Below are 16,728 nucleotides of genomic sequence, written 5' to 3' on the forward strand. Positions count from 1 at the left end.
GGCCAAATTAGCTGGATTGTAGCTTGTAGGTGTTGGGACATCACTGGAGACGTTTTAACAGGAAGTGTGGCATTGGGTCTGCGTCTAGGAAAATAATGCTGGTAGAGGGTTCAAATTCCTTCTGAGTGGAGACAACTCTCCTGGTACTCCACTGGCCTGGACCTTGATTCCTGCCTCTCCTGGCATGCGTGGATCCGGGTCAGCAATTCCCACCCTTGGATAGGGTGGAGGGAGAGGAGGAAAGAGCCCCGGAGTGAGGAAGCAGCCACTGCTGCATGAATAATGGGTCACTGCACCTCGGGCCTCCCACAGGGAAAACGTGCCCTCTCCAAGTTGAACATTTTAGTGGTTGCTGGTGTTCTCAGCAATGGCAATAAGCTGTGTAATACGACTTGAGAAGCAGCTTATCCATTTCTGCAGCAAATCGTTTGGAAACAAATCCTTGCTCTTTTTCTGTCTTTAGAGGTCTGTGGTATCTAAAGAGGAAACAATTTGGACTTAAGGCTGGAGAAACTCATGTCTGTACTGAAACTAGCGCTCCCTCCTTCTTCCCTCCCCCAAGCCTGTCTGTCTGTCTGTCTGTCTGTCTGTCTGTCTGTCTGTCTGTCTTTTTCAATTGCTGGGGTGTGAGAGATCATGGGAACAGGATGCAGTATCACCTCCCCCTGCTGGTCATTTTCTATAAAGTTTGTCATGTACAAAGAGAGTGGGGACCGTGGGACAATGCAAATAACAGAAGTGCAGAAGTAGACTGAGATGGAATCCATTAATTTCTAAAACATTGTCCAAATGTAGTAAATTTAAAAACATTTTCGTCTGTGAGAGGGTGAAAGGAATTTTTTGACTCTTTCCATTTTTTGCAAAATGCTGTAATACACTTATGAAGCAGTTATTTCTTTTGTCCTGCTGCCGCCATTTCTCATACATTAATGATGACATGAGCAACCTCCTTTATTTTGCCTGTTTATTGAATGTTTTTTCTAAACTGAAATGAACAGGTTTTCCAACTGATTGCTTTGGGCGTTCACTCAAGGTGATCACAAATGCTATGCAGCCTGTTGACTGTATATATGAAACAGCCACGTTATTATCGTGATGGGCTTTAAAAGTGATATTTACAGTGAGTGAAATTGGTATTTCTACCTGATAATTGATGTCTGTTTAAATCACAAAGATAGTGGTCATAAATTTAGGGGCTATCGATGAGGACTCTATCGACATGGTAAAATGATGGAGGGCCTTTTCAGAGGAGGGTACACTGTTCTGAGAAGCTTTAGGGGTAAGGTTTTCTGAAAAATTTCCTGATCCCCTCATTTTGAAGCCCCCTGTTTGTTAGAGTCTAAATCTAAATATACTTATTAATAAAAGGCAACCTTTTTATCTTCTTACATCCATGCCTTGGCTTTGCCCCTGTTCATTTGGCAAGTTGGACTTACGTCAGGCGGTTGGGGTGCCTTTGCGTGTTGAGGGACAGTCTGATGAGAGGAAGCTTGAAGCAGAAGAACGGAGGTCCCCCGGCTCAGAAGCCAGGCGTGCAGGCCTCTTGCTAAGTGGATGCAAGCCAGTGAAGTCCTCCAGGAATAGTGAAGTTGATATGGCTTAGGTGCTCTCCAGTTTTATTCAGATGTTCGAATCAAATCAATCAAGGCATTTGACCTCATTTAGGCATTGAGAGCAGCATTGGAAATACCGAGAGCGAGAGAGCAAAGTTGGTTTTATTCTCTTACAAAGACTCTTAAACTAGAGCTCCTGTTAAATCATGCAGAGAGTTAGCTATAGGTTGGGCATATTCTGTGGATACACATGCCTTGTTCTTAAATGCATCTTCTTTTGTTTTTTTTCCAGTTGCAAATGAAGCTGGAGACAAGACTGCCAGACCCCTTGCCCGCTTCTCCAGTGAGTAAATCTTGTTTCACTCCTTTCTTGGGCTCCCTGCAGAGAGGACTTTTGCCTTGCTTGCATGGTTCACCCCTGTAATCCTGCCAGGTTTCAGTAAAACACTGTCAAAAAAGAGTAATATAGGAAATGTCTTCAATGGGTTAATATGCCATTTGGGCCCCATCAAAGGGGTGGGGTGTGTGTGTGATCTATTCATTACCACTTGCCTGTTCAGTTCTGAGAACTGTGGTTTATCAAACTGCTCTAGGCTTTGCTACTTGCAGTGTGGTTCCAGGAGCAGAAGAGACATCACCTGGGGGCCCCAGGCTCTCCCCAGACCTGCTGAATCAGAAGCTGCATTTTAACAAGTCCTCAGGTGATTTCTGTACACATCTGGGAGTCACTGCTCCGGGGAACCCCTCACTGTGCCCTGCGGTGGGGTGGGCTTTTTATGAAGACAGAGTAATTGAATATGTGCACTGCTTCTAGTTGTCAAGGCCCATGGGCTGTGAAAGCATCATCGCCACCCAAAGTGGACTGTGGGCTAGGTCCACGGGCTTTACCAGAGTTACGTGACATTGTGAAGCTCAGCTAGATGGAATAGTTTGCCTTTGGCACAGGGGTATTCGCTAGGGCCTTGGAGCTCCCCATGAATTTCACTTGATTCCTTTGTCCCAGGGTCTTGATCCTAATGGGAGAGCAGGAGTCAAAAGCCTTTCTACGTTTTCTGTGCTGGTGTGCTCAGCAACTTACGGAGCAGGTTAATGGAAACCGGGATCCCAATGGGGCGAGGAAATACCAGAGACTGAGCAGGGTGGGGTGGACATACTCCCCAGGCTGGCTGGGCCTCGTGTGGGGCAATGATGGAGCTGTCAATCAAAATGGAGGGATTCTCTCCCCACCCCAACCCCCCACCCCCTCAGTGCCATCACTACTCGCTGGCTTTCACGTAAAGTCACTTTATGTATCCTTTCTGGGCCTCAGCTTTCCCATCTGAAAAACAGGAACTTCATACCCATCTCTTCTCCTTTTAAAAAAGGTGCTTTCTTTTGAAGTCATGGCATGAGAAGAGCTATGCAAGTGGCCGCTCACATAGGGTCACATAGGTTGTTCACATAGGGTCAGTCACGCCTTGAGGATGGACACTGCCATAGCAAGTCTTCATACGAATTGTTTCTCTATTTATACGGTTGAACCTATTGTTTCTCCATTTATAGAGCTTCTCCTAAATTCTGCCTTCTAGTTCCTTTTTGGGAGGCTTCAACTCTTTGGGATTGATTCCTAGAAACGATTTTTATAGAACGGTAATAATATATGATAATGAAAGAGCCTTAAGTGCTCACATTTTAGAAACTGTGTTATAAAACACTCGCTTCTCAAAGGCCCCAATTTTCACTGCCCTCCTACCTGGAATCATTATTTCCAAAATAAGTACTTCATCCCACAGCTCAAGGAGGATAACAATTATGCTTTTAGTACCTTTATTTCTTCATCTCCTGAGCAGGCAGATTAATAAGCTGGAATGGCAACCCGATCACGCTCTGAGCTCTAAGCATCTCCGCGGGAATTCCTGGCCTTCCGACGCGCATCACACGATGTCGGAGGGGGATGGGGCCCTTTCACCAGAAAGCCAGAATGAAACCTCGTGTGGTCACGAGAGAAGTGACCACAGTGTGGCCACAGAGAGAAGAGGGTAACTTCTCTTGTAAATGGCTTATATAACTTCTAAATTGTGTGACTAGGTTGGGAAGATAATGTGTCACTTGAAAGCTTATCAGTAGAAGATAAGTGAAGGGTTGGGATAGCTATATAGGAGAAAAGTAATCAGTGGTAAACCAGTTAAGTTGGGCTGATTCTGAAAAAACAAACAAACAAACAACAAAAAAAAAACAAAGGAAAAAATATTTTCTGACTTTAGTACAATATTCTGGAAAGAAGTCAGATGGAACATTAGCTCCTAAATCTTTTCGTAGCAAACACTAGAGGGAAAAAATTAGGTGGCTTTTAGGAAGGAAGTAATAATTCATAATGTAGGCTCATCTGACTGAGACTCACTTCACTTGGTACGGTGTGAATAAAATGTTCAGTTTGGGAAGATTGCACGGATTTGTATGATAGACTTTTTTCCCCCCTGGAGACTGGACGATGAAGTAGAATAATATTTTCTCATTTTTGCATCAACCGGACATGTAAAGTCCTGACTGTGTGCATTGCCCAACATGGAAGTACGCCAATGGGAGTGGGAAGCAAGAGTACGGGCTGGAAAAGCTGTGAAAACTGGATCCACTGGGGGTGGGGTGGGAGGGTGGGGGGGGTGATCAGTAGAAAGGAGCTTAGGGAGGGAAGGAAGGGGCTGGCCCAGTGCCCCCCACCCAAGTAATCCCAACGTTTTCCTTCCCTTTGGGGTTCTTACATCTTGATTCCTGATGCTTCTGTAATATGCTGCTCATTTCTGTATAGATTTTGAATGTATGTATTTTTCTTGGCTTCCCCATATTGCAACAGAGATTCTGTAATAATTGTACTAGGAAACCCTAAGGGAGAACCAGAGGGAAGTAGAGTGTAGGAGTCACGAAAACATCTCGTTTTTCCAAGAACTTGTTTCTGATCCCACCACGGCCAGCTGGTTTACCCACTTTGCCAGCCTCATTCTGGTCCATTTCTGAAGAGGGGTGCTTCCACAGTGCAGCCCTGCACTTGGCTTTCTTCTCAATACCGTGTCTCTATGTGGCTGATACCACCACCCAGAACCATTGTACCTTCCTCAAAGAAATCAGTACCAAAGCCCGTAGGTCAAGCTCAGTTCCTGTCCTGTCACCTTTAGACTGGAGACACTTGATGTGCCTTCAAATGGCAGTGTTGTGGTGGTCGATGCTAAGGAGTGAGTCCTGTGAGACCCTGCATCTTATCAGGGGACCGTTCCCCACCCCTGCCCCCATCATTTCAGGCTTAGCAGTGGGTTTTGGACAGCTTGACCTTAATCAGAGCCTCTACGAAACAACCTTGGGGGCATAGAGTAGCTAAGGAGTCATTCTCCTAGGAGTGAGGGCGCAGAAGGAGAAGGCGGGAGGGAGGGGTTTGGGATTCAAAGGAAGTGGAGAATATTATCTTCCCCTCAGAAACCTATAGTAGCATGACAGTGTAGGAGACCGTGGGGTTAAGTGACCCTGACTCTAAGATGTACATTGGCTTGGGACCAACACATGGTTCGGAATGGCACCCATCATGCGGCCAGCTGTCCTGGGGCTGGAGCTCCTGAGTGCGGGGCTTCCCCGCTCGTGCAGCGGGCAGGGCGAGCCGGTACAGCACCTCATGTGGGTTCTACGTGCAAAGCTTTCTGACAGGAGTGCTCACATCAGCCTCCTGGTGTCTCCATTTTACAAATGGGAACAGATGTTGGCTTTAGCTGATATGAAGCACCAAGGTCTAGGAGGCCTGGGATAGGCCAGGCATTAAACCTTCAGTCGCTGGAAGAGGCTGGGACCCCTAAGGGGGACAGTGGTCCTCATAACCTGGGATAAATAATATAAAGTACAACGGCTGCACATCGTGAGAGCTCAGTAAGTATCGGTGGTTGTCATGTATCAGTACTCTGAGTCCTCTCTCCTTCCCACCCTCCCTCTCTCCCTCCTTCACTCCGTCCCTCCCGCCCTCCCTCCCTCCCTTCCACATATATTTTGAAGACTTCTCGGTGCCTGGCTCTGGAAACACACCGATGAGTAAGTTTGTCTTCAAAGAGCTCACAGTCCAATCAGGGAGATGGAGACGTGTGGAGGGAAATGCTGGAGATGGGCACAGGAGCTGTGTGAGCCTGGTGGCGGAGACCACATCCGGTCTGGCTGGGAGTGGGTTCAAGGAGGCCTTCTGGAAGGGACAAGCAGTAAATGAGGCTTGGGGAGTGAGTGGGAGTTAAGAAGTAGAGATGATAATGTCTAATCTTAACAAAAGCACCCAAAGCCTTCAAAGACCATCCATGTTCACGATGCTAGGTACAATGTCAGACGGAGAAAGACAAATACCATATGAGCTCACTATATGTGGAACCTAAAAGACGAAAACAAAACTTATGGATTATAAAATAAGTACAACATCATGACTAATGTTAATAATGCCGTATGATATACCTGAAAGTGGCTGAGAGAGTAGATCTTACAAGTTCTCATCACAAGAAAAAGATTTATAACTATGGTGGTGATGGATGTTGACTAGATATAGTGCGGTGTTACTGTGGATCATTTTTCAATATATACAAATATCGAATCATTATGTTGTACACCTGCAACTAATTGAATTTTATGTCAATTTTATCTCAGAAAAAAAAAAAGCAATACAATTTTTCGAGGCCGTGTGTAGTGTCCAGATATGGCCACAGGGTGGCAGGCAAAGCCCAGAATTTGGTGTGAACCTCTACTCCACGAGACAAAAGAGGCTTCAGTCAGTGCAAAGCACAGAGCTTTTATGGACAGTCCAGGGACTGGGAGAGACCTTGCGGAGGAAGGCGTTGGCCCCAAAGCTTGTGTAGTGGGCAACTGAAGTGTTGATTGCTTCCCTAACTGAGGAGAGAATAATTTCTCCCCTGCGAAGGGTAGTGGTTGAAAAGAAAATAAAGGTATTAAAAGCAGTAAGAAAATGGAGCCTAATTTGACCTCTTTTGTTTTGGGAGCTAAAAATCCAGATAGTGTGGGAAACAGTATCCTACTGAAGAACTATAATAGGAGTAATTGGGTCGATGGACGATAAAGCCAAGGGAGATCACCTAGTATTTTTGTACTGGGTGTATCATCTGGGTGAATGACCTGGACAGAGTTGGGCGGGGACAGACAGGGACGTACAGTGAGGGTGAGTGTTGGGGTTGGGGTGGAGGTGAGCCAGCACCTCGTACATGGTGATGCCCATTGTGCAACCCCAGGGCAAACTCAAAATCATGTCTGACAGAGTGCTGGAGTCCAGCCAGAGAACTACCTTAAAGGCCTGTCCCAGCTAGGAGGGTCTGTTGCAGTATTAAGAGCTTGAGTTGGGGGTGGGTGGGCTATGGAACCAGGATGATGAGAGCAAGGAGAAGATACAATGGGTGGGAGAAAGGGCTGAGAAGAGCCACGAGCAGTGGCTGTGGCTGCTGGCTGGATATTCAGTGTTCTCAGAGGCATGTACTATGGGTGCGCCAGAGTCATGTAAAGGGCCCAGGGCAGGGCAGGAACTGCGTCTGGAGATTTTCTGATTTGTCTTAAGCAACTCTAACTATTTCTAAAATGTTCAGATCCTATGTAGAGCCTTAGGTTCCACCTCAACAATACCCAAGGACTGACCATCTTCATTTCCCATGTGTTCCCGTAGAAAATTATGTTCAACAATGGCAGCTCTAGAATTTCCATGTATGAAGAGCTCAGGGGCAGCAATCTAGCTCAGTGGTCTTCAAAGTGCGGTCCCTGGGAACTTGTTAGAAATACAAGTACTTGAATCCCTTACCCCAGATCTGCCGAATCATTAATTCTTGAGGGTGGGTCCCAGCAATCTGTGTTTTAGCAAATTGTCTCGGATGCACACCAAAGTCTGAGAACCAACGAGCTAGTTGTGATGGCGGTGGTGGAAGTAGAGGCAGCAGCCATAATACAGAGCAGTACAGTGTTTTTATTTACTTATAATATATATCACACAATAATACAATGAGCAGCTTTCTGTAATCACTTATAATTGCATATGCAGAAGTCAGAGCAAACGTTAATTGTTCTTATTGAAGAATGGTATATTATTTTCATGTTATTTCTGTTGGAGGAGCTTGGGGGATGGGGCTGATGGTAATTATGGGACTCAACTCTTGTAACTGACACAGCTCTGTACCAGCTCTTGAATCTAATCCCTTGTCTTTCTGGGGTCTTCAACCTGGTCCTGGCCTCTACCCTCCCACAACAAGGTTTTCTTATAAGAGCTGGTTGGCTGGCCCACTAGCTTCTTTGCTTGCTCCAAATCACCCCTCCCCCCACCATCCTCATGTACCATCATCCTCGAAGTCTAGTTTTTCTCATGACATATTTGTGCTTCAGAATCACAATTACTCCCCAACTTCTGCTCACCCAAGATTTGTCTGCCTGACCACAAGGGGCGCTTCCGCTTGGCCTTACTTCTTTTCTCCCCTGCTTTCGTCCAGTACAATTGTTATCAGTCAAGCACATCTGCTTGGTTCAGTAAACAGAGATATTAACCCATTATCATAGATTTGAAAAATTTCAAGTTAGACTGGAATTTAAAAATGATCCAGCCCAAAGCTCACCTACCTCATGGAAACTTGAATCCTCTCTATGGCATCCCTGTCAGGGGGTCACGAGCTCTCTTCAGGAACCCCTCTTCAGGAACCCATCCATGGGGGAAAACTCACCTTGGCCTGGAAAGCATTGGTGGTCATGGTCACAGTGAAGGACTGGAGTGTGTGTGTGTGTTTGGGGACTGAGACTCGCTCTATTTTTCCCTTTTTGAGTGTGTGTGATCCAGTCTTTGAATACGTCTGCTATAGTACTTCGTCCCCAATATGTTAGCCATTGGTCCACCAGTGGACTCTCTGACGATACCGTAAGTAGCTTTTAGGAGCTTGTGGATGATATGTAACCCAGATGTCAGCTGGAGGCTCTTGGTCCATTGAGATCTAGGTAAATAGTCTCAAATCGCTATTGTGTGTCCTTTGGAAGTTCAGAACAGTCCTCACTGTTTCTGCGAATACCTGGGATGACCTAATATTCTTCTTGCTTTGCCTTCCTACCTCTGTGGATTGTTTCCCTCTATATGCTCCCAACAATCTTCATATCTCCTCTGACATAGACTCAGACATGGGACAAAGCCCCTTCTTTTTCTCTTCTTCTGGAGTAACCAAAGGCCATTGGTCAAAGCAGAACTTGATCAAAGACTAGGGATGTCCAAGAGAGATCACAACGTGCAATTGCATGCAGACCATTTTAATTCGTCGTTTTCTTCTCCACAGCCCTTTCATCCGTCCACCACCAATAAGTTTTTTAAAGACCACGTTGCCCGTGCAGCTCCTGTACTACCACCCCTTGATCTTCCTCTCTCTGCCCTCCTCCATTCTTCACCCTTTCCTTCCACTTCCCTTTAGGAATTAAAGGACACTCCTCCATTTCTCATGCAGGACAGATTGATCGTCACACTAGATGTGTTGGTGTCTGCTGACGCCTTTCCCCGCAGCATCTCACCTCTACCTTCAACTTATTTGTTCTTTCCTACATGTAGACTAATTTCTTCCTCTTTAATGGGAATTGTGGTCCAGCCCGTTGAGATAATTACAGATATGTACTCCTTGCTACATGTTATACGCGTATATTTAAAACTACGATTAAAATTTTTTTGCGTGTAATGGGACCTCAAGGAGGACATGGAAGGCAGGGGTTGGCTATTGCCTAGAAAGTCCCTCTCACGTGTACTCCTTTGAATAAGGTTAGGATGAAGTTTCTGGTACCTGCGAAAGGTGGGCTAGGATAACCTGAAAACTCTCCCATTGTTGTTTTTTTTTTTATAAGCACGTAGAAACGCTGAGTAAAATATTTTAAAAATGACTTTAAAGTGCATAGTTAAACTTGCAATAAAGAAAGGGGATTCTGCAGGTGGCAGAAATGAAGGACGGATTTAATATCAGTACAGCAAGCTGTAAACACGCCTGCTGACTCTGCAGGTATACTGTGTGGGCGAGGTGCTGCTAAGTCCATGGGATCTAGTAACATATGTCTTACCATCCACATGGGAAAAGCAGTTGAGGTCTTGGGCTGTACCAGGTGAGGAGTTGAGACTTATGCCTGAATTTGGACTCTTAAAACATATGGAAGATGGCCTTTTTCAAACATGTTTGCAACTGTATTTCCCACCCCAAGTGCTCTTATTGTAGTGTGATGTTGACAAACCTCCTACTGAGGTGTGAAACCTATGTTCTCTCCCCTTCAATCTGCATAGCTTGTCACTGTGGCAGAAACAATACTAGTTGACTTGGAAAGTTAGGTTATCAAAGATAATGCATCTTCCACCTGGGGCCTGTTGGGATGCTTGTTCTGGGAACACGGTCATCATGCAATGAGGAAATAGACACCATTTGGAGAGCCCACCACTGGGACCTTTCCAAAGTGCAGGTCTGGGAGCAAAATAAATGGTTGTTGTTTGAAGACACTAACTTGGGGTTGACTTGTTATGTAGCAATAGATGACTGGAGCAAAGGGCTACATTTTTAATGAAACAGCGATCTGCAAAACAAAACACAGTTGACCCTTGAATAACACGGGGGTTAGGGGTGCCAATTCCCATGCAGATGAAAAATTTGTGTATAACTTTGGCTCCTCCAGAATTTAACTACCCTCAGTATCTACAGGGGATTGTTCCAGGACCCCTCACAGATACCAAAATCCATGGATACTTAAATCCCTTACATAAAGTGATGTAGATATGCATACAGTTGGCCTTCTGCATTCACGGACTCACAATGAGGATTGAAAACAGTACAGGTACTTATTGAAAAAATTTCCTGTATAAGTGGACTCACATAGTTCAAACCCATGTTGTTCAAGAGTCAACTGCACGTTTGTAAGCATAGGGAGGTAACAGGGAAACTTGCTTGCCTCTTCTGGCTCTTGGAGAAAAGTATCCCCTGGGCAACTGAAACTACCTGCATGGTTTAGGAACTCTTTCAAACTAAGAAATTAATCAAAATTGGTTCTCTCATAATCAAATAGAAAAACATGGCAGACTCATATGAAAAAATCTTCTGAAATACAGCTCAAGTTATAAGGTATTCTCAGAGAGAAAACAAGACCCACTAAATATAAGCTCACAGTCAAAACTAAAAAAAAAAAAAAAAAAAATCCATAGGGGACAGCAATTCATCACAACGAGCAAGAGTCAATGAGTGCAACAAATAGAGAATTAGAACCCTAAGACCTTGAGATAATATAATGACAAGCTTTTCAGAACTCAGAACTCAGTCTATTTAAAATTGATTAAAATGTAAAAGAAATTGAAACTCTAAAAAAGAAATAAGACATTTTTAAAAGAACCTATACCTATTCAAGAAATGTAAAAGGTAGTATTAAGAAAAAAATAAAAAACCGAAACAGAAACAAAACGCAGCTTACCCAGCTGTGTTGGATAGGACTGAAAAGGGAAATAATGAACTGGAATGTAAGTCTGAGGAAATGCACTAGAATGCAGCACAGGTGGACATGAAAGAATGGTTAAGCAATATGGGAGATTCAATGCGAAGGTCCAACATACATCAAATAGGAATTGTAGAATGAAAGACCATAGAGCATATGAGAAAACTAATAACTAAAAATGTAATGGCTGAGGAGCTTCCAGAATTGATTAGTGATATGAATCATCAGATTGAAGAATCATACCTGGTTTCTAGCAGGAAAATAAAAATTAACCAATTGCTGGACACATTATAGTGAAACTGCAGAATATAGATTATCCACTGTGTCTGAAGCTGTGATTTTAGTTCTTCTATATTAAAAGAACCTCGAATTTTAGTGGGGCCCTTGTCCCCGTAACCCCAAGTAGAGTGCAGTCCCAAGGTTCTCTTGAAGCTGGGTGTGACCATGTAACTAAGTTCTGGTGAATGGAATGCAAGCAGAACTGTCAGGGGAAGGTTTCTGGAGACTTTCTTGAGGCTCTTACATACCCTTTATTCCTTGTCTCCCTTGCAGCTTGGAATACAAATGTGGTACCTAGAACTCAAGTTGCCATCTTGGACCCCAAGGATAGTGGCCACCTCTAGAGAAGGGTTGGTAGAGTGGGAATCTGAAGATTTTGTGGAACAGATCTGCTATCTTAGCCCTGAAATACCTGTCTCCAGATTTTTACGGAATTCTGTACTCAGACAAATATCATTCAAGAGTCAGGCCAAACTAAACACATTTTTCAGGCAAACACATTCTGAGAAAATTTGCCGCACATGTACACATGTCCTTGCTGAGAGAATCACTAAAGGATATATCTTAGGAAGAAGGAGTTGAACCCAGAAATAAGAATGAATACAGGAAAAAATTATGACCCATTATTTTATGTGTTTAACAATTAAAAAATAAAAAGAATATTCGAGAGATTTCTGTAGTATAGACAAGATATTTTAAAATTTATATTGAAAGCCAAAGGAATTAGAATAGCTAAAATGATTTTGAAAAAGAAGAATAAAGTATAAGGAACCAGTCTATTCAATTTCAAAACTTAATGCATAGCTACAGTAGTAAAGACTATGAGGTACTGGTGAAAATATAGATCAATGGAACAGAACAGAGAAGCCAGAAATAGACATACACAAATATGCCCAACTGATTTTTGACAAAGGTGCAAACGCGATTCAATGGAGGTAGTAGAGAGTTTTCAACATCTGGTGCTGGAGCATTTGGACATTGATAGGCAAACATATGAACCTCAACCTAAGTTTCAAACTTTATATAAAAATGGACTCAAAGTGGATTATGGACTTAAATATAAAATGTAACACTACAAAACTTTTAGAGGAAAATAAAAGGAGAAAAGCTTTGGAATATAGGGCTAGGAAAGAAAGAGTTGCCACCAAAAGCATGATCCACAAAAGGAAAAAATTGATAAATTGGACTTCACCAGTATTAAAAACCTTTGTTCTGCCAAAGATCCCATTAAGAGGTTGAAAAGATAAGGTACAGAGTGTGAAAAATATTCACATATAATGCTGCTATCTACAATAGATAAAGAATTCTCAGAACTCAAAAGTGAAAAATAAACAGTCCGTTCAGAGTATGGTCAAAAGACATGGACATACATTTTACCAAAGGAGATTAACAGATGAGAAACAAGCACTTGAGAAGATGTTCAATTTCACTAGCCATTAAAAAATGCACATTAAAATCACAATGAGATACTAAGACACACCTGTCAAAGTGGCTAAAATAAAAAAATAGTGATCACACCAAATCCTGGCAAGGATGCAGACAAACATATATTCTATAAAGTTTGGCCAAAAAAACAACAACATAAAAACCTAAACGTGCAGCTACCATATGACCCAGCAATTACACCCCTGAGCATTTCTCCCACGGAAACGAAGACTTATAGTCACAAAGAAACCTGTACCTGCGACCTCACACCTATTAAGATGGTTAGTATAAAAAGAAAAACCAAAAGATATAAAAATGTTGGCAAGGATTCGGAGAAATTGGAACCCTTGATCACTGTTGGTGGAAATATAAAATGGTGCAGCCACCATGGAAAACAGTTTGATAGTTCCTCAAGAAATTGAAAATAGAATTACCCCTTTATCCAGCAATTCCACTTCTGGGGCTATACCTCCAAAAATTGAAAGTCGGGGCTTGAACAGATATTTGTACATTCATGTTCATAGCAGCATTATTCGCAATAGCCAAAAGGTGGAAGCAACTCAAGAGTCCCTCAATGGATAAATGGGTAAATAGAACGTGGTATACACATACCATGGAATATTACTCAACATCAAAAAGGAAGGAAATTCTTACACCTGCTACAACATGGATGAACCTTGAGGACATTATGCTAAGTGGAATAAGCCAGTCTCAGAAAGACAAATATTATATGATTCTACTTTTATGAGGTACCTAGAGTAGTCAAAATTGTAGAGACAGAAAGTCTCTACGGTTGCCAGGGGCTGAGAGGAGGCAGGAATATAGTTTAATGGGTACACAGCACAGTTTTGCAAGATGGAAAGAGTTCTGGAGTTGGATGGTGGTATAACGATGTGAATGTACTTAATGCCACTGAACCAAACACTTAAAAATGGTTACGATGGTGAATTTAATGTGATGTGTATTTTACTACAATTTAAAAAACTCTGTATGTGAATATTTACAGAAGCTTTATTCCTAATTGCCCCAAATCGGAAACAACCCAGATGTATTTATCCAGTGCATGGTGAAACAAACTGTGTCACATTCATGCCATGGGATACACTACTTGACAATACAAAGAACAACCTATTGATACAGGCAGCAACCCCAATGTATCTCCAGAGAATTATGGTGAGTGAAAAAGCCAATCTCGAAAGGTTCTCTACTGTATGATTCCATGTATATGGTATTCTTGAAATGACAAAATTATAGAAATGGAGAACAGATTAGTGGTTGTCAGGAATTAAGGAGGGAGTGGGGTGGGAGGGAAGGGGGTGTGGCTCTAAAAGACCACGTGCAGGATCTTGTGAGGGCGATGCTTGGCATCAATATCCTGGTTGGAATATTGTATTACAGTGTTCCCAAATTGTTACCATTGCGGGCAACTAGGTAAAGGATATGTGGGATCTTTGTGTTATTTCTTACAAGTGCACGTGAGTTTATAATTTTCTCAAAATGAAAAGTTGAATGAAACACACAAACCTTCAGTGACTTCTGATGGCCCCCAGAATAAAGCCAAAGTCCTTTGCACACAAAACCCTTCAAAATCTGGTCCCAGCTGACCTCTTCTGTTGTTCTAAGTCATCATTTAGGTCCCAGAAGAACAAAACTAGTTCCCTCTGCTTGAAATGTTCTCTCCTTCTGCTGATCACCAAGCAAACCCATTCGTCTTTGAAAACTCTGGTCAGAGGCCACCTTTTCTATAAAGCCTGACCTGACCCCCAGGACAAACTTATCACTCCCTCCTTTGTTTCTCATCTATATATTTCTATACGCTTATATTACTTCCTTCACACTGTATTATAAATATCTCTTTAATGAGTGTCTCCCTCCTAGATTTTGAGTTCCTTACAAGCAGAAACTGTGTGTAAGTGTTCAATAAATGTTTGATCAATTGGGCTGAAAACAGAGTGAATAGACCTGTTCCAGAACAACTCCAAACAAAGAGAGAAAACCAACTCATCCCCTGGACAGTTCTTAGAGATTCATACTCATTTATTTTAGAATAGAAGAAGTCAGATGCATTTTAACTTGTGGGACTCCCATGTTTTACCAGTCACAACTTCCCATGATACCTTCCTTTCAACAAATATTTATTGAGCACCTACTGTGTGCTAAGCACTATGCCTAACCCCCCTCCCTGGATAGGCAGGTGGATGAAGGTGTTGCGGTGGTTCCTGCCATGGTGTGCTTTAGGCCTTGGCCAAGCCTTAGGTTGAAGCGCAGGGTGGACACATACAATCTTGTAGGCTGTGAAATGTGCAACTGTCGGGGGCATCACCCTGCAGGCTGAGCTATGTCGTGCAGTCCTGGAGACTCTGCTGAAATCTCACGTTTGAAGCTGCAACCCTTTGAACCTCTGAAAGAATTGCCAAACTAGTTTCCAGGTCAGTAAATTGTATGAAGCGAGGTTCCCTAATCAAGATAGAAAGGGAGGTCAACATGTGAAGCCAATTGGGTGAGAAGCTGAAGAAAACCCATGCAAAATACAACTGAAGCACATGGTAGGAAGAAAAGACTGATAAGATATTCATCTAAGTGTTTAATGTGGTTTCTACAGCCTCAGAAGTAGGTGTCTTAGAAGCATATAAAAGAGGTAACCTTGAAAGGACATTTTGGGTGCAGGAGTGTAAAAATGAATAAGTCACAGTTCTTTCCCTAAAGGAGTTTACCATTAATAAATAATCTATTATCTTTATTTTATTACCAGCAATGTTAGTTTGGGCCAAAATTAGAAAGAGCTCTTATCCGTGACTAATATATTACCCAGAAGCCACTGTTTTTCTGGAACTCTTGATCAAAACTCCAAATCTCCAAGCAATTGCTTTCAAATACTTTTATTTTTGATCACAGTACACATACCATTCAGACATGTCTCGGATGAATGTGGCACGTTCTTCCAAATGCTCAGAGCACTTTCATACATACTATATTACTGAATTCACTCCCACCAAGTTTTTATAATGAGGTTGAAAATCAGTCCTGGAACTTCCCAAAGGAATGCTATGAATCATCCAGCAGATGGTAAGACTTGGATTTTGCATGCTTTGCAGACATTAGCATAGGTAGTTGTGCGGTGAAAAATTTTCACTTAGTGATGGGGGAGGTGGTGTGTGAATTAGTGAAAGTCTAAATGATGAAAAACTTAAAAAACAATTCTGCTCACTCTTCAGTATGTAACTTACACTCACCGTTAGAGTGTCTGTCAAGTAGATTTCACTCTTAATAGATGGGCCGCTCTTTTAATTAGCATACTAAATGAAAGCTGTCACAGTTCTTCAAAACAGCCTGCCTTTAGTCTTGTCTATATATCATTACTCTGCTGAACAGACTCATTCTTTTGATGTATGTCGAAGGGTAATTGAGACCCTTCCTGTTGGAATTGATGGTCTCACTACATGGTGATCCATTGATGAATTTGTAAATAGACTTTGAAAACTATGTAGGGGCTCTGCCCGCCAATTGCGTATGACAGAGACAAGACATTGCTCTGCAGCAGGTCAGGCACCCTTGCTCCTGCTTACTCTTTAGGCTTGGGTTATGTGTATCTTAATGTGCTAACCAGCTGTTTGGATAGGAATGTCTGTCTTACTCTTGGTTCTTTCTGCTGAATTTACTCGGCAGCCCAGGTAGCCAGTGAGTGAAACCTCGGGAGACCTACGTGCCTTGCCTTTTGGAAAACAAGCTTTGTATGAATCTTTTTGCATCCCAGAGTCATTAAACTAGAGTTAAATCCAAAATAAAACCCAGAAAAACAAAACAAAACAAAATCGGAAACAACCTCTAACATATTTGAGAATTTAGAATATGTTATCACAAATCAAGTTGTATTCTTACATTACCATAGGGAACCTACCATCCTCCCCAACTGCTTGGTGTGTGTGATATCTTAAATAGAGTTAAAATTTTAAAACTTTTTGAAATTGCAGGAGACAGAATTTCTGAAAAGTTTCTAAAACTAAGA

General features: G+C 42.5%; 1 protein-coding gene across 9 annotated transcripts in view; it reads left to right on the forward strand.

The window, feature by feature from the left end:
- The window catches only part of PDE1C (phosphodiesterase 1C), a 483,269-nt gene that overhangs the window by 129,443 nt on the left and 337,098 nt on the right, over nucleotides 1-16,728 (forward strand). For 8 of the 9 annotated variants that reach the window (XM_074340964.2, XM_074340965.2, XM_074340966.2 and 5 more), the window contains one exon: nucleotides 1,846-1,896. In XM_074340964.2, coding sequence (XP_074197065.1) covers nucleotides 1,846-1,896 — 51 coding nt within the window. Of the gene's footprint in view, nucleotides 1-1,845; nucleotides 1,897-15,639; nucleotides 15,789-16,728 lie in introns of those variants that run through there. The other variant, XM_074340970.2, reaches the window with a different exon arrangement.

Source organism: Rhinolophus sinicus, chromosome 4, assembly GCF_057876585.1.
Source record: "Rhinolophus sinicus isolate RSI-liver-muscle chromosome 4, RSI-T2T, whole genome shotgun sequence".
In the NCBI taxonomy this organism is placed as follows: Eukaryota; Metazoa; Chordata; class Mammalia; order Chiroptera; family Rhinolophidae; genus Rhinolophus; species Rhinolophus sinicus.